The 24,965-nt window shown below is 39.9% G+C and overlaps 1 protein-coding gene across 1 annotated transcript in view; it reads left to right on the plus strand.

Annotated features, from left to right (window-relative positions):
• The window catches only part of gas7b (growth arrest-specific 7b), a 95,821-nt gene that overhangs the window by 40,285 nt on the left and 30,571 nt on the right, over positions 1-24,965 (plus strand). The window contains exons 3-8 of the mRNA XM_084741438.1: positions 6,837-6,914; positions 8,773-8,861; positions 11,833-11,886; positions 17,579-17,668; positions 21,247-21,362; positions 21,582-21,656. Coding sequence (XP_084597564.1) covers positions 6,837-6,914; positions 8,773-8,861; positions 11,833-11,886; positions 17,579-17,668; positions 21,247-21,362; positions 21,582-21,656 — 502 coding nt within the window. The remainder of the gene's footprint in view (positions 1-6,836; positions 6,915-8,772; positions 8,862-11,832; positions 11,887-17,578; positions 17,669-21,246; positions 21,363-21,581; positions 21,657-24,965) is intronic.

The following is a 24,965-nucleotide window of genomic DNA, read 5'->3' on the forward strand; positions in this document are numbered from 1 at the left end:
CGCTGTGGTTTGTAGCTACCAGCCGTCTCCTAAGACACTCCACTCGTCCCAGCGTGACCAGTGGGCTGCTTTATAAACACAGCAGACCAAATACTCAACAGTCCCAGCACACCCCTACTGTAGATTAACAGCAGACAGACGGTCCCCGCAGTTTCCAGGTTTTTTTTGAATGAAGTCATACAAAACTATAAAAACATCTAATCTGTTTATAAATGACATGACATCTAAAATTAAATTGCATGTTTTTTTTCCACTGCTCACGTACAGATCTGTCCTATATACTGTCATCTAAATGAGTATATTCAAAACAGAGATATTTATATGCTCTAGTTTAAAGGGACAGTTCACCCCAATGTCAGAAGAACATATTCGTCTCCTGGCCTGTAGTGCTGTTTATCAATCTAGATATTTTTGGTGTAAGTGGCAGAGTTCTTGAGAAACACACACTCACAGAGGCTCTTCAGCATACAGTCATGAATGTGTACAAAAACAATTAGACTGATTGGTCCATTAGTACTCGAGATTAGCTCTGGACAAACTGTAATCCACCGATCACGCACTGATGCACTGATGCACCTAAGCGATTACATAATAATAACCATGGGGGAACACAGAACAGTACTAATGTTAGTTTACAAGCTAAATACTGTACATTAGCTACTCAGCTAATTAGCTAGTTAGCTGTAGCAGAGTCGTTGCTAGAAAGTCGTCGCTATAGATCCCTCTTATGTCCCACCCCTTTTGGAACCTCGGTCAGCTTTCTCCTTTCCTGTTTCCTGTACTTAGATATGACACACACACACACACACACACACACACACACACACACACACACACACACACACACATATATAATCACATCTTAAGTTAGCTAATTTTTAAAAACATAAGCTAACTAACTAGCTGTCTCACCAATTTCAATCATTAGTGAGATAGTTACATCTAACAGCTAATGTTAGCAAAATTTAACATTAGCCAATTTAAGATGTTGCTGTATGTGGCTTTTACATGTCTCACAGTAATATCTTTTAACCATCTTTAATCACCAAAATTTAGTTTTCTTTACATGAGCCTAGCACGTGGCATATCTAAGTACAGGAAACGGGAAAGGTGACAGTTCATGGAGGCTTTGCCAGGTACCAGACTTGCTCAACTCTTACTGGATGCAGGGCATCTGTTCGATTTGCTGATAAAAACATCTGGGGTTGCCTGGCCCATCGGGGCAAGCACGCTTATGGCATATAACAAGAGAGGCTGCCGTCTGATGGGGCCACAGCCCGGACTAGTGGCGGGCGGCTGTATAACACCTTAGAGGCAACAGTTAACTGGCATTGTGCATGAATAATTTATTGATAAATAGTTTAACTGACTAGTCTTTCTGGTGCTGACTAGCTGGGGTGGCAATGTTTAGTAGTGTAGTCGACTAATGACGCACATCCTTAGTGTGGATACAGTCCTTAATGTCATTGCCTCAGTGTCTTTGACCTTGATATTGACCTATGCTTTTCTAATGTCTTCTTTTAAAGTTTTTAACTGTAATGTCTACCGTCTGAAACACATACCCACCGTTCACCAACATTCATTCACCTCGGAACAGTGCTGCTGCTGAGCTGGCTAAGGGCGTCTGATCAGGATGCCTCCCGGGGGTCTTCTTTTGGAGCTTTTTCGGGCACGTCGAACTAGAGGGAGACCCCAGGGTAGACCCAGAACTTGCTGGAGGGGTTTTAATATCACATCCAACCTGGGGATGCCTTGGGGTTCCCCCAGGAGGAGCTTGAAGAGAGGAACGACTAAAATACCCTGCTTAGCCTGCTGCTACCACAACCCAACTCTGCATAAGGGGGAAGAAAATGGATTGATGCAAATGTCATTGCTGTTCAGTGTAGATACTTAATGGTGGGCGTGATTCTTAAGCACCACTAATAACAAAATGCTGTCTGTCCTTTGCGTCTGTATGCCACTGTCGGCTCAGCTGTCAATCAAAAGTGCACACCAGCCTGCCTACTCAAGCTTGGTGAAGTCTTACGCAACTGTAAATGCCAACTTTTTTCCACAATAGCTACAGTTTATCTTCTGCTTTTTGTTTCATTGCTATGAGAGGAGATCAGTTAAGCGATGTTTCCTCTTTGGGATAATACAGAGTGTTAATGGGCTGTGATTGATTGATAAAAAACAGAGACAGGAGGTAGCTAATGCATCAAGGACCATGTTTCATTATGGTTATGAATAAAATATAGCAGTGTCAAAGCTAACTAGGGCATTTCTCCTTCTCTAATCAGTGTCTCGCCTCAATTGTGTGGTGTAGTTGGAGGACAGAATGCTGATGCCAGAGTATTTTTGTTTTTAGACCTGCTGTTGGCTATTTTCATTCATACATTCACGTACACACGTCTGCAACACTGCAACTACTGCCTTCCGTTGTCAGCCTCTGAGTTGCTGCACCACTCCAGTGATTTATGCAAAATGAAAATGTGGTTATGACTGACTTTGGTGAATCAGAAAAGCAAGGTTTGATGTTTTTTGTTCCATAAAAGACCATATCCTTGTGCAGCTTGAATCAGATGCTACATACTATCATTGATCTGATGAATTCACCTCATTACGAGCCGTGATGGGTCTGAAAAGGGCGGATGAACTCCTCCGCAAACGGCAAAGTGGGTTTTATATTCCGCAATCAAGACCATCAAGGCAATTTAGAGTGATTGACAACTTTCGAGACTTCGGCTCGTCTGTGACAATGAGGCTGATGTGAATCACTCTCGCTGCTGCTGCTGCTGCATATGTATCTGTGGATCTGGAAGAATGAATCTGGCAGGTGCCAAGTCTGATCTCTCACCTGCATAAAAACCTGTTTGACAGAAATGATCAGCAATCTGCATTTCAAGAGCCTGTTGCCTAGAAACTAAACCTGCTCCACTCAGGTGTCAAACATTATAGTAAATATGAGGGATTTCACATTTCATACCTAAATTCATTTGTAAAATATATATAAACAAGCTGGTTCATTTGACAAAAAAAAATATTTTTATGGGCATGATTTTTAATTTGAATTAATTTTAGGGCATTTAAACTCGGATTTTGTGGCTCCAGTCAACCAAGAATTGCTTAATATGAAATGGATTGTCTCATCAGAGCCGACGACAGTCTTGTGGCAGAAAGCCTTAAATTCTGAAACACCAATCATGGGTGGAGCAGTAGCCGATGTGGTTGTAAAGAATGTCCTGAATGTTCACCTCTGGATAAAATCAAGTCCTCTTATCAGCCATCTGTTGTCAGTAACGTCAACTATGAGCTTGGAACCAACTGAAAGGAAAAATGGTTCTCACATTTTATTATTAGTGTTATCCCTGCCTGGGGATCATGCGAACTCTTCCGTGTGTGCGTGCGTGAGTGAGTGTGCGTGTGTGTGATCAATGGACCTGCGTCTTATCCAGAGCTGATCTCGAACACTACTGGACCCATCAGACTAATTTTTTTGTGCAAATTCATGACTGCATGCTGAAGGACCTCTGTGAGTCACATTTTTTTGAAAAACCTTGAAAAACCCTTTTTAATGGCTCCACGCCGGTGACAGCTGTGACCACAGGCATTATGCTTTAAAGAATGCTGAGAGGGAATTTCTTCAAATTTGGCACAAATGTCCTCTTAGACTCAAAGATGAACTGACTAGATTTTGGTGGTCAAAGGTTGAGCTCATGACCGTCCCGTTCTTGTAAAGTTGATATCTCAGAAGTGCTTGAGGGAATTTCTTTAAACTTAGTTCAGGTGTCCACTTGGACTCATTTTTAACTCAAAGATTCATACACTTATTGGGACAAAATTACACACAAATATGTAATATAATAAAATAATAGTAGTGATATTTTAAAACTAACTTCACTGTGACATCAATATTTTTTTTCAGTAAAAATTAAAATAAATGTTAAATCCCATTAATCATATCTCATTTGCAAATTCAGTCAAAATAATAGCAATATAATTTTTTTTACCAAATCATGCAGTCCTACTGGAAATTATTCTCTAGAATCACACATGTATAGTGATAACTTCCATTTTGCCAAAAAATATGCTCAATACCTTTTATTAAATTCCTTCAAAGTTACAGGTCAATATAGTGGTAAGTTCCATGTTAAATTCCTTCAAAGTCACTACAGACATTATATGAGTCTGGACAGACATGGATGTAAATTGTAACTGTAACGCTCTTCTTAACTGACCACCAGGAGCTGCAAGTGATCGACAACTGCTTCAGTTTGAAGTCTTGTTTCAGCTCGGGACAATGTATGTTGGTGTAACTTTGTAAATCTCCGCTGGTTGCATCTGGCAGTTTCAGTGGCATTACAGTAGGTGCTTCACCATCTGTTGCCTGGCGGAGATCTGCACTCTTCTGCTTTGACATGTTAACTGAGCTCCACAGAGGCACTGCTACTTTTCCATCATCTGTCCCCATTTGACTTCTGAAGGAAAAGATGCTGGAGAGGGATGATACAAAATGCATGACTGAAAACGAACCTAATATAGACAGGCTCTCTTTGATTTTTACTCCCATATGTCCATTCTCACCACAGCTTTGAGCTCAATTAGCCCTTCACTGTCAGCGTAGAAAGAAGAGGCACGGACATGTAAAGGGCTCTTATTTCATTTGGGTCTTTTTGGCTGGCTCGGCTCTATTTGGCGTTACTTAGCAGAGGAGACAACTGAGCCAAGCCCATCAGCTCAAATGACACGCATGGAGGGGATAACTGGCAGCAGGCTTATGGAGAGAGGCTGTGCCTTCACGTTTGATGTACAACACCAGCGCACAGCCTTTACTCACTGGCCCTGAATGCCTCAATTTCCCTCCGTTAGGTTGTCATAAACAAATCAATACTGCGAGAAAAATAGGATATTAATGCAGGAAAATACAGCATAATCTACTTAGCTCGGGGAAATTGTTTGTTATTGTGACTGTCTGCCTTGCCAAAGGGAACACAGAGTCAAAACACCATTTAAAAAAACGATTTATATTACATTTAGGATGTGGATAATACCCGGTTAGACAGACTCAAAGCCAGGAAGCTCAACTGAAATGACAAACTTGTGGTCCAGCGTCTAAGATTTGGGGGATTTATTGGCAGAATGTGACAGAAATTTCATATAATATTCATAACTATGATTTCATTTGTGTATAATCGCCTGAAAATAAGAATTGTTGTTTTAGTTACCTTATAATGAGCCCTTTATTAAAGACACCGCCATGTTGCAACGTCATGTTTCGACAGTAGCCCTGAATGGACAAACCAAAACACTGCCTCTAGATACAGCTTTTCACGTTTTTTGAGTTTTCATAGCCACCACAGATTCTTCTTCATGCTTGGAAGGGGAGGGTGAGGCAGTGTGTTTGCAATATGCTACATCATCACTTCAATCCTACACACCGGTCCTTCAATAGGAGATGTGTGTTTGGATATAAAAACATTGTGTATGTTTTCAAAGACTGGTTGAGGTCTAGTAAGGAGTACCCGTAGTAAGGAGATGAGGGATAGACATCTGGGAACAACTGCCTAACCAAACTATGGTGCAGTGTGTATGATAAAGCTTTCCTCTGTTGCCACAGTTCACAACACCAACAGAATTCTTCTGTCATTTCACCACGTTGTGTATGGGAAAGCATTCTGTGCCTCCACTGGTTAACATTTGGAACACCTTATGGAGTTGTTGTGGAAGGCAAAAAAATTTCTAAAACGTCGGTCTTTTTGTCTGGACATCGTAAGGTGCTGTCACCGACTATGACGCACTACATGGGATAAAACAATTATTGTGCCCATGGACTTTCTGAGTGTGAATTATGTCAACATTGTTATGTTAGAATGCATTTCAAATTCTAATATAATTCGAAATTTATCCATAAAGACTGTCATCATTAATTAAATGATTTGTCATTACTTAACAGACGTATCAGATGAGTATCTTCTCATGCAGGTTTACAGGAACGTCCTCTGTTATTATCACTATAATCACAGTGCAACACCAGCTACTGTGAGACTTATTCTGTCCTCTGTCTCTGTGATGGACACTTCACCTTGCCCCCTCCTCCCATTGCAGTCATCGTTGGCCTTGCTGTGGCGAGACTTGTGTTTTTTTTTATTAGGTCACTTTCATATCGAGCTATTTCTTCGACCCTGCAGTATTACGGCTTTAACAGCACTTGTTTTTTGCTTTTCTTTTCTTTAGCTGGTCCCTTAATTTCACTGCTGATGCAGTTAAAATGATTTTCCTTTATAGAAAGCAAGACTTCAAACTCAAAACTCGGAAAGTTCTTTTTACTCTTCGATGCCATTTTCATGAATGAACACTTTCTGACGAATGGGGCAGGAAGTGTAGCCTTATATGGTATTATTGGGGTGTTAATTATGCTCATTTACAAGTCTTGTGCAGGTCATAAACATCATTTACACAGTTATCTGAACTTATGAGTATTTGCTCACTCTGACCTGGCATGTTTGTGCCAGTCTGTCATATGAAATGTAAGGAATTTAAGATAAGAGTACAAAAATGTTCTTGCATGAAGCTCAATGGCTGAATGAAGAAGAAAGAAGAAAAAGAAAATGTCATTTCAGTGTAATTGTCAAGATTGTCATCACAAAAAATGTACTGTAAGATACTGCGAGAGCTGTGCTTTTTTCCTCGTTGAACTGCTGACTGCAGCAAGTGCCAAGTTTGCACCCGTGGATAGAATCACTTCTTCTTATTGTTGCCCACAAATAGATCCAATACTGTTAACAAAATAACAAGAACACAGCTGGTGCTGTTCTCTTAATGTCATTGTTTTTCTTCCCCTTTCTTCCCCCACTCAGAGACGACATGGGAGAGACCGTCCAGCACACCTGGGACTCCCAAGATGTCCCTCCGACACAAGAACTCCCTGCCAGCAGGTACCACGCATCTATCTCTCTCCATCTGAACTCTATCACTACAGCTTCTTCAAGTCTGAGTGCCCCGGGGCTGTGAATTCTCCTAAAATTCCACAGTGGCACAATGCAGCCACTCATGCACACCAAGCACACACACACACACACACACACACACATACACACACACGCACGCGCGCACACACACACGCACACACTTCCTGTGCCTAATTTTATCTGTAGCCTCAACTGCAGAACTGAGGACTCCTCTGTCTTTCCGTTGGCCCTCCTCTAAAGGAGGCAGGCAGTAAGGTTTGTGGGATGTTTCCCAAGAGCTCAAATGTTGAGGGGAGCCCGCACATGTGTACTTGCACTTCTATCATACACAGCTACTTAGTTTCACTTCAAAGCAAACAGCAGAATATCTTACACATACTTTTTTTAATTGGAAGGTTATGGTCAAAGAATGGGTAAATGCTTGCTCATGTTAGCTGTGTGCAAGATACTGAAAATTTTGTTTTAGTCATACAAATTGTGTTGTATAATGATACCTTAAGCTCAGGAGCTTACATGCATCTTTTGTTCAATGTTCAAACTGTGCTTAGTGCACAGAGGAATAGAGGAAGTGTTTAGTAACCACAAACCTGCTAAATTAAATGAGTACACCACAAAAACTAGATCTCATTCCGGTTCTCTCTGAAAGTTAGTTGTTAATAGTACAGAGAGTAACTGTTGTTTAGGTCCTGTACTTCAAGGGTCCCATGTTCCCAAGGTCCTGTGTTCCCAGGATCCCATGTTCCAAGGTCTTATTTTCCCAGGGTTCTGTGGTCCCAGGGTCCTATTTTCCCAGGATCCTATGTTCCCAAGGTCTTTTGTGCTCAGGGTCCTATGTTCCCAGGGTCCTATGTTCTCAAGGTCCTTTGTTCCTATGCTCTTATGTCCTCAGGGTCCTTTGTTCCCAGAGTTGTATGTTCTCAGGGTCCTTTGTTCCCAAGGTCCTTTGTTCTCAAGGTCCTATGATCCCATAGTGCTATGTTCTCAGGGTCCTATGTTGCCAAGGACCTTCATGATCAGGGCCCCATGTTCCCAGGGTACTATGTTCCCAAGGTCCTTTGTTCTCAAGGTCCTATGATCCCATAGTGCTATGTTCTCAGGGTCCTATGTTGCCAAGGACCTTCATGATCAGGGTCCCATGTTCCCAGGGTACTATGTTCTCAAGGTCCTTTGTTCCTATGCTCTTATGTTCCTAAGGTCTTTTGTTCCCAGTGTCCTTCAAAAACTATGCTGTGGTCTGCTAAAAATTAATTACAGTCTGCAAAGTGTGCAGGTTACAAATTACAGATGGAACCTTGAAGTAACAAACAATGATGACCCGAGGCAAGGGTGTTAAAATAGCATTACATTTGGTAAAAAGCACATTATGATCCAAAGTTTAGGACTTGGGATTTGAATGCAAAGACTTGAAACTTACCTGTGACTTGCAAAACAACATGCTGGCCCTCTTACTTGTTACATGGCACAGTAATTTGCACTTCACAGAGGTCTACTAAGAGATTCATTAAGTTTAAATGGTGCAACTCAGTTTTCATTGTCATAGTCATTAGTTTTAAACTACCTAGTGCTTACTAAGAACTTAGAAAGGACCTTACACACAAACTTAGTGATGTTTTTACATAAAGCTAATGTGACCCAGTCCAGATGTCTGTTTTTGATCTTTGTGCTCGTCCGTTTGAAACATTCATCAAAAAGAAGGCGACAGTTTGGCACTGGCTTGGTTAAGCTTATAAAGCTGAGTTTACAGCTCATCTGCTGATACCAAAGAACTAATGGAATTTCTCTCCCTCTGTCTTGATCTCTCTCCCTTCCTCTCATCTCTCTCCAGTGAACGGATTTCACTCAGGTGGTAGTCCCTTGCATCATGTGGAGCATTCACACAACAGTCTGGTTAGGAAGAGCAGCACAGAGCCACAGGTAAAGCTGCCTCACTCTTGTTATTCCTATTCCTTGACAACATATGCACACACTGCAGTCTAACAAAAGTTGTTGAGTGAGCATAAACTGGCTGGAACAAGGTCATATTACTTCCTTTTTTTTTTTTTTTTACATCAGTGTCATTTCTCATACACAGTATTTGCATTCTAAACTTGGAAAACCCCTGATGCCATCCATCCACCTCTGTGTTTTTGTCTTCATTTGACAATCATAAAGAGAAACAGCAGACGGGAGAGTGAGAAGGGCATGACATGCAACTAAGGTCCCCTGGCTGCAATCAAACTGTGGGGTTTTTAACCAGGGTTGCAGCTATGTGGTTCTGTTTCCCATAGCCATTAGGCTGCCAGGGCTTTCTGTTTTGGGGCTTTAATGAGCAGCTGAATTTATTGTCAGTTACTGAACAACATATAATAAATGATCATTTTGTAAGTCATTAATCATTTAAGTTATTTCTCATATAAAAACACAATTAAAATACAACTGAAGAAGATACCTAATTACCCTGCTCATCTTTGTTTCAAGCCCTGAGATGACTTTAGATTGCTAATATGATCAGCACATAATAAGCTAATCAATTAAAGGGATAGTCCACCCAAAAATGAAAATTCAGTCATTATCAACTAACCCTCATGTGTTATTTTGTTAGTCTGTAAAAGCACTGCTGGAGTTTCACAAGAAAACAGTGTTGCAGAATCTCCCAAACTATGGAAGTGAATGGCGACCAGTAAAAAACAATCCGAGTCCAAGTCTCTTAAAGTCACAACATGATGTTTGCACACTGTCACACAACACACACCCAGTTAAGACAGTGTGCATGTGCACATGAATGTGACTCCAAGCTAAGGATCTACAGTGAAGAAAAACATGGTGTAAATAACATTTTTTATTTAACTCAGCATGTTGTATGTAGGACCTTTTGCGTTTTTCACGACTACTGTAGGTTCGCCTGCACATTAGGAAGGAGAAGGTGAGTTGAAGTGCTGCTTCACTGCTAGATGCCACTAAATCCTACACAATGGCAGTTTTATCTCCAACAACCTTTAAAGGTGTTTCAGCTGGTTTTTGGTACTTTGCATTTTAAAGAACCCCCCAGTCAAATGTTTTTAACCGTGTTTACACGTCCATGTGGTGTTTTTTCATGTGTTACAAGACATATCAGGAGCAAAATTAGCATTAACACCATTTATGAGCACTACTTGCTTCAGTCAGGCTAGGTATATGATGTCATAAACTTAGGAAACCAATCTCATTAAATGATTAGTTGGTGCTATACATATCAGTAGTGTTGATGCCCTGCCTACAGGAGAAGCTGGATGTAGCTATTTACCGTGATCAGCTAGCGAAACAGAGGAGAAGCCAGGTGCACCTACGTAGGGGTGGGGGTTGGGGTACGTGGAGAGGGCGGGGATTATCTGCGTATTCATGAAACCTTGAATACTAAATGAACGCAAGGTTTAGAACTCTATGTAAGACATTTTAACAAGGTATTTGAACTTGCTTTGCAAAATGTACTACTATAAAGTTGCAGTAATCTGATTTGGAGCTACTTTTGAACAGCTGCTTTGAACTGCTATGTTAGCAAATAATGTAGACATCCAGACGCAAAGCAATATTAGCATCCAGTTGTTTTAGGCCGCCTGACAAATTTTGATCCACTCTCTTTTAACTCTGTTTTGGTCTCCACCATCTTCCCACCAGTTTTAGCTGCTACATGTTTCATTCACCAGCTGATACTGATTTTTTAGTTGGCTGAAATACATTTTGTTTTGGCCCGTTTTTCACGACTACTGTAGGTTCGCCTGCACATTAGGAAGGAGAAGGTGAGTTGAAGTGCTGCTTCACTGCTAGATGCCGCTAAATCCTACACAATGGCAGTTTTATCTCCAACAAGCCTTAAAGGTATTTCAGCTGGTTTTTGGTACGTCAGTGCAATCCTTAGCTTCTGTGACGGCACTCATGCTAACGTGCATAATTTGTCTTGCAAAATGGCCTAAAAAGCAACACTTCTTTTTTTTAAACTATGTTTTGTAATAGTCATGTATTTTCATTCTGACTTGTTATGGATGTTTAATGAGAAACTAAATTAAACCAAATGTTCAGAGGAATTAAGGTTCAATACCCAGCCCGACATGTGATAGTATTTTTATACAGCCATGAAAATAAATCCCAGATAACATGCAGCCTGTGCTTGATAATAATAAAAATAATGATGCATGATGTACTCCCTCCACATTTCAAATGCATCAAAGCCCGTCTCTCTTTCGCCTCTCATTATTAATGGAGAGCCTGATGGCAGTTAGAGCAGATTAATCCCTCCTACAGTATCTGCTCCCTTGATCATAATTAACCAGGCAGTCAGGGTGCAGTTATACAGGATCCACCCACCACTTATTCACTCCGTCTCCTCATTTCCCCCCTTCTCTGCCTCTTAAACTCGTGCACACGCACCCAGTCATTGAAAAAACATAAACACAATTTTGATAATGAGGATTCAAGGTCCTGCTCTCTTTCATATCTTTATTTTTTTTGCAGAAGTGGAACTTCTTTCCTAATTTCTGTCCCCTGTGTGCACTCTCCCACTGTTGGTTTATATCAGGACGCTGGAAATTTCTCTATTCTAAGCTTTAAGTGTTGGAAATCACACACACATGCATCCACACTCACACACAAAGAGAGAGAACCATGCTTTGCTTTGCTCTGCAGAACTATCCTCCCTACTCTGCACAGCAACACACACACACACACACTATAACACACATACATACACACCAGCAGCAGCAGCAGCAGCAGCAGCGGCAGCAGAGCGAGCACCAGACAGACGCTAACAGCGCTCGCCGGGAAAACAACTGTGTTTGTGTGTGTTGCGCGAGTGACAGTGTGTGTATGTCGAGCAGTCATGTCCGACACGGAGGACGGAGGTTTTGACGGAGCGTCCTTCTTCTCTCCGCAGAGCCCGGGATCAACGTCGCCCACCAGGAAGCAGAACAAGGAGACCACGGTCACGGTGAGTGGGGCAAGTAACGGGAACTCTTAACTAACCATGAACTCTCTACAGGAGCCCTGAAGGAGCAGATTTGAGGAGATCAGAAGAGAACTTAAGCATTTTTTCCAAACTTTTGGAAGGATAAAAAAGGAAGGTACACATTTGTTGCCTCATTTATGGGCATAAAATACAAATATTTATCACATTGGGACAATATACAAACTAAACCTTAACTATATGAGAGCTGCAAATGTGTTAAACTTCCTCCTCTCTGTTGCTTTCTCTGTATTTCTCATCCTTTCAGTGCTGTGAGAAATGTTTTGCTTGTTTTCAGTTGCTAGTGTACAGATACACAGTGACATCATCCTATCCAGCATCCAGATGATTTCTTCTCTCTGTTGTCAGGTCGTCGCATCCTGTCGGGCCGTCACGCTCAGTAAATAGCAGCAGAGGTGTTACTGCAGATTGCTCTCAGACTTTTATTTTCTCAGGGTTTTTTTTTTTCTTACTGTACATTTAAAGCCACAAGCTTGAGATAGACAAAGAGAGGAGGGGAGGGGGGGTGTCTTGGCTTCCATAGCAACCACAGTGATGCTATTGATAAGCAGATGGTTATAACAGGAAATATGAGAGCAAGAAAATAAAGAGGTGAGAGGAGAGCGTCAAGCATTACCAATTTAACTGCCACCGATACTGTAGGCTAAGGGTCAAGACAGATCAAGAGGTATTTGACCTTTAGCAGGCTTTCCATTTTAACATGGTACGTGTTAAGTTTATAATTATAAGAATGACAGATTCAGCACTTCATGTTCTTAGTAACTTTAATAATATGTGCTTGATTTCAGACAATTTATCTTTTTTTTTTTTTAAGGGACAGTTCACCTCAAAATCAATATTTTTTCCTGTGGCCTGTAGTGCTATTTATCCATTTAGATAACTTTGATAATCTACACGCCTAGTGGTGAGCAGTTTCGTGTAGGGGCTATTATTTCTGAGATAGAAACTACTGGAACTACTTAATTTTCTAGTAGACAGAAAGTAGTTCTAACATGAAACTGTTCACAACAAGGTGGGTGGATTACTTCAAGTAAGATGCCTTTAAATGATAAGAAATTTGCTTTTAGTTCACCACGAATAGGGCGCAGAAACTTGCAGAGGCAAAGCGAAATGCTACACGTCATGTCTGCCTGGTAGACACAAACAGCTAAGCTAACTTTAGCATAGATTTATCTAAGTTCATAAACTATGTGCCTATGACAGCAGAGGTCAAAGATGAAATAATTAGAACTTTAAGTGCAACACAAAAGGTAGTGCTTCTGCTTAGGTTGGCACCACCACTCTCCGCATAGGAAAACAATGGCACAGCTATGATATTGCTAGTTGAAAAGTTAACTGACACTAGCAAATTTTCATCAGCTTTAGCTAGCTAACATTAACTCCATGAGTTGGTTTGAAACAGTCAGGCTTGCACAGTGCATGTAGCTGTTTTTGTGTTCAATCAGCGACAATGTGCCTAGCTTGCGGCTATTGAAGCTAGTACTGTTTGCGACTTGTTACAAGCAGCAAAGCCACTGACAACATCATTATTCTCACAGTCTCTGATCACGCCAGATTTCTCCTTTTGAAAATGAATTGCACACAATATGGCATTCATCACTGGCTATATTTGCCTTTATAGCCAGCAGCTAGCTAACTAGGCAGCTAATTAGGCTTGATAATATTAGTTGATTCAGATGTGAAAAATACTGCACAATCACATTCTCTGCATTTAGTTCATTTTTACCCATGCCCGTGAGTTTATATTATGTTTAACCTGTTACACCACTGCCTGACGGGTAGGCTACCTGGACCTGGATCTGCCCCAAATCCAACAAAGGACAGAGCTCCTAATGAGCTGCTAATGTTATCGTAAACTTTGAGACCATAGCATTTATACCAGCTTCCATGCGGTGGATGTTCCGATCCTGAATGATGCTTTTTCTAATATAGCTTGTAACCATGCAAAATAATGAAGTTAGCTTATGACATGCTAACTCTTTGCATTGGAGGTAATGCTAGATTACTGGTGTGAGCTGTAAGCTACCCGGACATGCTAATGTTTGCAGCTTGTGTTAGAGCACTTAAACACACTATAACTCGTTCTTTGAAAGTTAATTTGTGTGTTTTTGATTTTCTTACATAACTTGTGACCATGCAAAATAATAAAATTAGCTTATGACATGCTAACTCTTTGCCTTGGAGGTAACGCTAGGCTACTGTTTTGAGTAGTGAGCTGGTTGTCCAGACATGCTAACATTCATAGCTTATGTTGGAGTAGATAAACACACTGTAACTCATTCCTTGGAAGTTCACTTGTGTGTTTTTGATTTTCTAATATAACTTTTAACCATGCAAAATGATGAAGTTAGCTAATAACATGCTAAATACTAGAGGCAACTCAGAAGTTACCTCCAAGGCAAAGAGTTTACTGTTGTGATATGTAGGCTAGCTACCTGGACATGCTAACATTTGCAGCTTATGTGAGTGCAGATAAACGCTGTAACTCTTTCTCTCTTTCATCCAAAGCCTGGCAGTCCTGCCATGCCTTGTTACGAGTGTTAAGCTAATATTGGACAGTCACAGTTCGGAGGAGGGGTTTAGTGAATTTCAATTGATCGAGGTCAACAAAGGTCAGCAAGGAAAGTGCTGGAAGCAGAGTGAGGGGGTGAGTGCAAACAAACTAAGCCCTTCACTGGAGACTGTTGCCCTCATCTTCACCAAAGGAAGAGGGGGTCAGTTTAAAGCCCTGCTAGCTGTCAACCTCTGGACCTCAGCAGTGATTAAATAGTCAGCCACTCCCTCAAACAAATTATAAGCTTCATAAGCCAAGATAAGGTTGAATTAGAGGCCTTATTTCTTGCATTTCAATCTGAATATTGGTCCTGGAAAAGTCATCAGCAGAACCGTACTTGTCGATTTGCTCTGGGAGGCGAGGCTCTGGCTTTAGACGAGGCTGCTCTCTGGTTCCACTGAAGTTTTTTAAATAGAAGCAGTGCATCCTCGCTGCAGGCTGTTTACCTCCTGAGGTTAATTGGAATGAATGTGAGAAAAGATAAAGCCCCCTTTGTTTGCCCTGGAGTCTCTGCTAAACCTGGGCTCTGTTTGTATCTCTTTATTGCGGAGACGTGGCTTTTAATTTAGTCCCTTTTTGAGACGTGCGGTTTCTTTCTTTCCCTTTTGTTTCTCCATTTCTTTTCTTCTTTCCTTTTTGTAGAAAATTGAACTGGCAGCTGAAGAATCTTTCAGAGCAAGTTTTGCATTTTCATGGCAAAACGGAGTGTTTGTTCTGCTAAACCTGGGAGCGATGACTTGTCAAATCCTGACTTGTGCGGTTGTTTCCAAAGCAGCTGTCATGTCAGAGAACTTTATGATCCTGTGTGACTGCATTTCGTACAGCAGAGAGGTTAGAGGTGATAGTCTTCTACCTCCCCTGACACCCTGGAGGAGTAACACTAGAAGTGCCACAATTCCACAACTACCAGAACTGCTGTGAGCGGTCACTTTGACCGTTTGAATCCCAACCTCTATAATCTCTCAGAATAAATACCCAATTAAGAGATGAGGGTATTTATTCTGTTAGCATATCTTGCAAAAAAAAAAAAAAAGAAATAACACCAACATGTTAATTTTTAATTATGCGTTTATCAATACGCATGTCAACACATAGAGTAAGCCATAATGATGGCATGTATTCATAGCAGTATTTTTCTGCAGGCTAATAACTATCAGTGATCCCAGTTAAATTTTACATTTATCTGGAATTACTCCGAACGAGAAAACATTTTATGGATTTGCAAGATTCTTAAACATTTTATCTTAATATTTATAACAAATTTCCTCCATTAAAGCAAATGGAAGCATACCCAGTTGTATAATATGTATAATGTCATATATCCAACAGGTGTCAATGGGTTTTGTTCCACGTACATTTTCTCTGCACTGCCTCCTTTCTGCCGCTGTTTGTTATCTTTGTCATATTTTTGTATTACTTAAATTGTGTAAAAAAATTAAAAGAAAACTGGCCCTAATGCAAAAATTCAACAAGTTATGGAACAAAAAGTGTTACGACCATCCCCTGTCTCCCCTATTTTATTTTGTTCCTTATATTCTTCAATTATTCCTCTTATGAGGACTATTTAGTCCAATTATTTGTGCTTTACTCTAGATAATTTAATCCACAACAACTTGCATGGTTTCTTTGACAGAAACAACCTTAGTTGCTAAGTAACCAAGATGCATCAGCAACCGTGCAAAAAAGTGACAATATAACTGCTACAATTTCTGTACAGTGATGAGTGTTTGTGGCTGAAATAGGTCAAAATGATCATATCTTCTCTGCCTTTTGTGAAATTTATATTTAAGAAAAACATTTAAAATGAAAACACAGACACTTCTATGGAAAGTCAGGCACCAGCAGCATTGTGTTTTTTTAATTTGGCAAAGTTATTACACAGCTACATTTGAAAATGTCCGAAATGATCACCCTGGCCATTCTGGTAGGGCGATATTATATCTATTATCTATTATATTAGATATCGTGTTAGGTTTTAGATATCGTTATACTGTTATATGACAAAAGTGTTGTCTTGCTTTTTACAGGCTGCATTACATTAAAGTGATGTCATTTTCTGAACTTACCAGACTGTTCTAGCTTTTCTATTGTTTCCCTTTACAGACTTAGTCATCACATTCACAATACTAATGATTATTTATCAAAAAATCTCATGTTAAATCTGTGTGAAAACACCAATAGTCATCCCTACAATATTGTTGCCATATCGATAAATATCAAAATTAAGGTATTTGATCAAAAATACTGTGATTTTCTCCAGGTCAAACTTATCTTTTCACCACTCCCACTCTTTAGTGCACACAACATGTCATCAGTCATGACCTAAATGATCAATAATTATTGATATTGACCGAAAAACTTCACTATTGTGATACATTTTCCAGTTATGTTGTACAGGCCTACATTCTAGTGCTAAGGGAAAACATAAAAGCACTGCAGCACAGAAAGTACCAGAGTGACATGCATTGCGTAGGACCCAGCAGCTCACAGCAGGGAGTCGTGCAGCCAGCACACTCGACACCACTGCTGCTGGGAGAACGAGCTGCACACAATTAACTGCACTAAGATAATTAAAGGCAATCTTTGGGAATCCATTTTCGCTGATTGCTCTGGGCCAAAGCAGAAGTTTGGAGTGTTGTGGCAGAGAGCTGAACGCTGAATCCCAAAAAGGCTGAGAGCCACAAAGGCTCCGTATTGACAATAGTGTCCCGGAGGACGGGGCGAATAGAGAAAAGTGAATGAACAATGCTGGGTCGATCGGAAATGTCTTCTTTACTTTGGTGTGTTCTCTGAGCTGCACAGATGAGAGTGTTGCCAAAGCAACTGAGTGCAGACTACCTTGAATACCCCAGCAGAAGTCTCTGTGTGTGTGTGTGTGTGTGTGTGTGTGTGTGTGTGTGTGTGTGTGTGTGTGTGCGTGTGTGTGTGTGCTTCCAAAAACTGTCAACCCATGGAGCAGTAATAATGCTGCTTTACAGTACAGTGGCATCAAAGCAGAGTTGTCTGTCATGATGTTATAAACTGCCCCATTAAACTGCCCTCCTTGTGGTGTTCTCTGTGTCTCTGTCTCTGACTCCGTGTCCCTCTCTCTCTCTCTCTCAGATTAACTGTGTGACGTTCCCATCTCTCGCGTGCATGCCGGAGCAACAGCTGCTGAAACCAAACGAGTGGAGCTACTGTGACTACTTCTGGGTAAATTCACCTCAAGATGCTTTAAATTCTACTGCCCCATAGCGAAAACTGATCAAACCTGCACCGTGATATCAAAAAATTGCTCCGGCAACTTGCATCAGACACATACTGCTGGAATCTGTGCAACTTTACAGTTGTGTTAGTTTCTTAAAAAGGTGTTACATGTTACTTGAGGTGGTGCCTCACGTTGATTTCAACATTTTATATTTTAAAAATAAGGCTTGTGATTTTTGTCTGTACATCCATTGTTAGAGTGCAAACAGAAACTGTTAGTAGCTAATGTAGCATAACTTTTCAGATTTTCATGGATTCAGATTGTTTATATCACTCAAGGCAGGATAGGAAACATACTGTCATAAATGTGTATGTGGCTGGTTTTGACATTGGCTGTGGTGAGACCATTATAACTGTGTCATGAATATGTTTCTCGACCTCAGCCACAATGGCACGTATTGGATTTTTCATTAGTTAAATTAACTGAAATGTTACAAGGCCAGTTTGACAACAGGGAATATAGTACCAAGGTGTGTTACATTGTTTCCTGTTGGACAGATAGCTTTATTGGTTGCTAAAATAACAGCTAACTGCTGCTAATTGTAGCTGCCATTAGCTAGTTAGCTTGTTTGGCTGTGCAGCTAGCGGTACTATTAGTTGACTCAGCCCCAGTGTGCCAGGAGCCAAACTTGGCAAGAAAACCACCTCGGTACAGTATTCCCTGCTGTCGAACTGGTGTCTCAGAGGCTGTGTCAGTCCCTGTCCAGTTTATTTACAAAAAAAAAAAAGGCTCAGTTGGTAGGCAACCACTGGCCTAGAAGTACAATATTCCAGATGCCAAGAAGCACTGATAAAAGTCTGTAAATAAGTGAGCAAAAAATGAGAAAAAGCAGCGTTGGGTTGGGTGAACCATTTCATGACTTCACCAGGTGCTAACATTTTATGATGAAAAACTCACTGTTTAGCTTATGCCCTGCATTGAAAATGGAAGAAGTAGCCTATAAGACGAGAGCGCTGTCTGAGAAAATGCTTGAACGTGAATAACTAGCATTCAAAGAAGGAGACACAATCCCTTTCAAAAGCTGATTCTCCCTCTATTAACATTGCTGCTCTCCCCAGTAAATCACCAAATGAACATCCCCGCGAGTCTTGTATGAGAACAGAAACAACACCGAATCCTTTTCATCTTTCAACATGACTCCACTTTTATCACATACTGGCTGTGCCGCACGCTGAGAATCAGCATCGGCTTTAATAAGATCCTCCAGACAGCGCGGTCGGATAATACATTACACGTAACTGGCCGGAGTGCAGCGAGCCAGCTGGCCCCGGCCGCTCTGTTCGGACATCTTCCACCCCTGCGGTGTAATCTCTACCAGGTGTGGTGTGCGGGGCTAACACACTGTGGTCATACTGCACACACTGAGGTGACACAGCGGAAAGTAAGAGTGAGTGGGGAAAGTGGAGCCAGGGAAATTAAGTCAGCTTTGATGAATCATGTTTTCAGTACTTTGACTAATGTACGTTTATGAGATTTGTAATCAGTGTGTTTACATGCACTTAAGTAGCCAGTTTACAGTTTCCTCTCTGCATTAATCAGATTTTTAAACATCACATAAACAAGAAACCCATAATTGGCATTAGAGAGATTTGATTAGTTTAGCTTCAATTCTGAGATTTGAGTCCAGGAGAAACAAGAAAGAAAGAGTATGACAACAGCACAGAGGCATGAAATGAAAAATCAGAACTCATAGTGGCATTTACAATCATTTAACTAAATAAAAACTGGTACTGATGTAGTTTCTAGGAGTTTTTTCCACTGGTTAACTGTAAAATTTCGAAGCATTTGTGGAAAGGAAAGGAAAACCTTAAAGCTAAATAATGCCATGTTTCTACTTCATGGTACGGCTTAAGTTTGAGTCAACTACAGAATCAGTCAATTACCAGTGACTCCCAAAATGACATACGTGACCGGTGGAGAGTACTAGAAGCGTTCATGACCTGTTTTACTCCAGCTCTGATTGGCTAGCAGTTGTTGTCTTCATTGGTTTTGGTCATTTGGGTTGGGTAGGTTCTTGTAAATTTAGGTTTGAGGAGTGTGACTGGGTAAGAATATCAGGGTAAAGTCTTGACTTTGCCACCCTGGGAAAAAAAATATTGCTTACCGCACCTCAATTATGTTATGTAAACCACGTGATATAAGTAATGTGACATTACTCATGTGGTTAACATTGTAAAACATTTGGTTTGGTTAGATTTAAGTACAAAAACTTGGTTAGGTTCAGGAAAACATCATGCTTGGGTTAAAATAAGTACTTACAGTATGTCACATGACAGAAGTATCGTAACTCATGTGATGGATGTCGTGTGTAAAAAAACTTTAGTAACTCCACCTTGACTTTTCGTTTCAGACAGCACTCAAAACCCTGTTTTCTGGGTGAAAGTTCTGTGTTTGTCTTACTAAATTCAGCATTTTCTGAAACAGCCACTCCCACCATTGTTTTTGTGTGTTTGCGGCGCACTGAAGATGATGTCACAGCGGTTTCAGGCAATGTCGATAATGACAATCAGATAAGATTCCTTCCTGCATTGAGAGGGTTCTGTTTGTAGTGGAAAACACAGCAATGACATAATATCACCCACTAAAGTTTGTTACGGCTGACATTTTAGCAAGAAATTTTCAAACTGACTATTAGCATTCATTTTGAGTTGTATTTTTGTGCACATGTGCACAAATGTAGTCCAATATTCAGTCTCCTTTTAGCTCTGTTTCGGTCTCAACCAACTCTTTACAGATTGATGTCTTTATAACTGCTGAATGCTCAACTATGTTAATCAGGCAACCTGTCCGCTGTTTGTTGAGACTTAGAACAACATCAGCACTCATTTTAAATCATATCTTTGGCTCATATGCACTTTTTTTTAGCTGTTTTTGTCTCCAGCTCGTAAAAAAAATGTATCTCATTTGTTGCTAAATGCTCTGCTATGTTTAGCAGACATCATTTGGTGCGTACAGGTGGTGTTCAGTGGGTTTATCAGAGATTTTTCTCTGAAAACAGCTGAAGGTTAATGAAAATTCTGAGACTGAACCAAAATAGCGAAGTCGTGGGCCACTAAAAGTAAAAAAGTGAGCTGAAAGAAGCTAAAACAGTCTGTAGAGCTGGAAAATGCAGACAATTATTGACATAAAAATATTGATCATTGCAGCTTTAAAATGACCAGCTTATAATTGCAAAATCATTTGACAGTATCCAGGTGCATGCAAATGATGTAAAGTGACCCTTTAACCAATCAATGAGCTGATAAAACAGCCAATTATAAATTTTATATGAACTTATTGATTTTTTTACAACATAAATACATGATTCATTCAAGCCAGCTACATCATATCCATCATATCAGAGGAGGACTTGTCTGATTGCTTCTGTTAATTCAGCCTTTATCTGATGCATTTGTGGGAGCGTGCAGAGGGCGGTGTGTTTCACTCAGCCTCTTGGTCGAGGTGTGATCTTCTCATGTTTGTTGCTAAGTGTTTGTTTGTTTAATGCGTTTTTTCACGTGTGCTTGCTGTGTTTATCTCGTAGACTGATAAGAAGGACACCCAGGGCAACGGCTGCATCACAGGATTTGAGGTTTTGCTGCAGAAGCAGCTGAAGGGGAAACAGATGCAGAAAGAGATGGCCGAGTTCATACGAGAAAGGTATCAGCTTTTTTTTTTATCTGCAAATCCCCTGTTTTGTTTTTAACACTTCAACGTCAGGTTACCATGAAAACCATACAGTTGTCATTCAAACAAACCATTTCCCCTTTTTTGTGCTCATTCATGTACATCATTGTGTTGCACAACACAGCAAACACATGGAAACAGTCAGATTGCATAAAGGCTGTGTGGTAATGAAACTCTCTACTTCCCTCTTAGGATAAAGATAGAAGAGGAGTACGCCAAGAATCTCTCCAAGCTCTCCCAGATCCCTCTAGCGAGCCAGGAAGAAGGGTGAGTGTGACCTTCCTCCTTGAAGCGTTTTCAGGAGGAAGACAAACCAGCTTGTCACACACATGGTGGCTGCCTGGAAGATGTGAATCAACATTAAAAAAATAAAAAAACATACACGTCAACACTTGGAAGAGAAGTCTTTCCACTATGCAGCTGCTTTGGAGATGAAGAGGCTGTAAATTATGTGTTTTTGGGCTCCTTCCCCCACAGTAGATTTTGTAATAATATTAATGTGATACTTTACTGCACCACAGAGGGCATATTTCTCCCCAGTGAGGTCAAAGGTCGGGCTCAGCTGCAGAGCAACAGCCCTGAAGCTGGTAGAGATTCAGTATCACATGACTGACAGTCGAGGGAAGTGCATAAATAGATTAAAAAAAACATTTCAGATTGTGCAAATAAGCAGGCAGACAACTAGTTGATTCATCAGTTGGCTAAAAAAAATCTATCACATAAGTAATTTATTGAGCAAAGATGCCAAATATTCACTGGTCCCAGCCCCTTAACTGTTTTTGTTGGAAACTGAATTTTAAAAAAATCTCTTTTGGGCTCTGCCCTTGTTTTTGAACATTTTATCAACCAAGCAATTAATCCTAAAATATAGTCGAAAGATATTTTTTTTATCATAAAAAACATTTACAAAGCTGCTTAAAAGTCTCATGGAACTTTTGCAATTTCAACAATAAATTCAAACTATTGAGAATTAAGTTGAAATCTTGAAAATAAGGTAAAAATGTTGAGAAGCTGAATTGTCAAGAATAAAGTGAACATGTCAGACTAAAGTTGAAATGTCAAAAATAAAGGAGAATATTAAGTCAAAATGTTGAAAGGTCAATACAAATTGAAAAACAAAGTTAAAATGGTGAGAATAAAGTCAAAATGACAAAAACTAAAGTCGAAAAAAAGGTGAAATATTGAGAATATAGTTGAAATATCAAAAACAAAGTAAAAAATAAAGCCAAAATGTCGAAAATAAAATCTAAATGTCAAACTTTAAGTCAAAAACAAATTCAAAATCATAAGAATAAAGTTGAAATGTAAAGTCTAAGGGAAAGTCAAAATGTCGAGAATTAAATCAAATTGTTGAGAATAAAGTTGATGTGTCAAAAAAAGTCTAAACTAAATCAGAATCATATGAATAAAGTCAAAATGTTCAGAATAACGTTCAACATGTCAACTTTATTCTCAAAATGCAAAAAAAAAAGCAAAACAAAACAAAAATCTTCCTCCTCAGATTTTTTTTCTCTTCTGTTGACCCCGGTTCAAGCACAGTTTCAGACGATACAGTTTCTGCTTCTTTCCGTTTAAAATCACTCTAACTTTTGCTTAACGACGGCGGCTGTGCAAGTGACAGTCATGAATTGAATTCTGAAGGAGCGTGTAACAGAAGCACAACTAAAAGAAAAATAACAAATGTTCTTAAAAAGCGTGCTTGTCATATGTCCAGTTGAACATGTGACCTGAACCTTCGTGTCATTGGCTGGTTACCACCTCTATGTGAGGAGCTTTGTGTGCTAACATGACAGCAAGTTGTGAGGATCAAAAACATCGTATTTACCTCTGAAAAACAGTCTGACTTCAGTTGTTCATCTCGACCAGTGTTATCGTGGCAGCTGCTGCTTTTTTTTAATCCTGATCAACAAGTGCTTTGTTGCTAGGAGTAATGCTAACATTAGCTTGTCTGGGCTTGTCCCACTATGCATTCAGCTCTGGTGTGGAGGAATTTGAAACTCTATTGTCTCTTTTGTATTATTATTTGTGTTTTCCTTTTGAAGAGACTCAAACATTAGCTTAACGTTACAGCGCTGTCATAACCAGGAAGTTTTAGTTGACAATTGTCATTCAAATAATTGCAGTTACTGATTTAATTGTATTTTTCCAATCATTGTTGCCACAATTATGGTATAAGCCTAGAACATTTCAGCCTTTTATGTTTGTCAACAAACTTGCATAGCGAAACAAATTTACAGATCTGCAAAAGAAAATGCAGAGTAATGTGTTTCAATTCACTTTGTGTGTATTAGTAGTTCAGCACCCCGAGATAAACAGTTGCATGGCAGAAAGGAGCACAATGAGATGATTCAAAGAGCGACAGTCTCGCCCTTCTCGCCCTCCGATGAGCTAGTACTTGTTGTTTTCATTGGTTGGGTTGGTTAGGTTTAGGTTTGGGTTAGTATAAGAATATCAAGGTACGGCAATCTGAGACGGAGTAGGGCAGGTCATGATTTTTGCCATCCTGGGAAAAAAATGGTATCTGTAGCTTTATGTGAAATAGCCATAGTTCAGTGCCAAAAAATGTCTTTTTCAAAGATCAAACTGCACGTTAGAGTGCAATAATTCTTAATCAGCATCTCTATATGACGCAGCTGTCAGGTGGATGAATTATCTTGAAGTTTTAATAAATTTGTCAACATAATTTGAGAGAAATAAACCTTACGTGTGCAGGGATTGAAGCTTTATATCTCTTACTTCAACTCATAAAAGCAGAAAGAAAAGTGCTGCATTTATATTTTTGTTGATAATATCTGTGACAGGCCAATAAAATTACCAACGTCATGTACAGTGGAGCTTTAGCTGCAGACAGAGAGAAGCAGGCAGGCAGGAGCAGAAACAGATGAGCTTACTTGCATCATGCGGTGCCCCTGGGTAATGTATTCTAGCTGGGGCTATCATGAATTGCATAGAGACCCTGATTTGCAGGAGCTGATATGAGCAAAAAGTTTTCTAACATTAGCAACGTTAGCCACTGGTCAAGTGGGGCCGCAGCAGCAAAACTCCTGAGTCAACTGAACTGAGCAAGAGTGTGTTTTATTGCTCATGAATTCAACTCTTCATTTATAAGAGGAAGAATATGTTGTCTCGGCATTTAGACACGCTCGTTCTTGAGAACTGGGACAAAACTGTATTTTGAGGGGATTTTAGTTGTTACTCAGTTATGCTGGAAAATATATTTTGAAAGATCAAACTCTTGGCTATTAAACTTATTAATATAATGATTTTTTTTTTTTATTAAAAGTGAACAAATGTGTGAAAAATGATATACTTTTTCATTTCATAGCAAAGGCGTAGCAAGTAGCTATTTCATTTTTTAAAGTTACTCAAAGTTCCTTTAATGTTAATCAAAATACACATTTTTAAACCATAATTCTTATTTAGCTTTGATCTAGCAGGACTACAAAGTTGACATGTTATGGTTGAGACACATCTGATAGAAATATTGTTTAATGAATTTGTCAAAAATAGAAAGCTGACCAGTGCCTGAGCAGTTTTCCCGCCTTTTTTAAACCAGGAAGTGAAACAGGGGTCCTT

The sequence above is a fragment of the Lutjanus erythropterus genome, chromosome 17 (assembly GCF_056507025.1).
Source record: "Lutjanus erythropterus isolate fLutEry1 chromosome 17, fLutEry1.hap2, whole genome shotgun sequence".
In the NCBI taxonomy this organism is placed as follows: Eukaryota; Metazoa; Chordata; class Actinopteri; order Lutjaniformes; family Lutjanidae; genus Lutjanus; species Lutjanus erythropterus.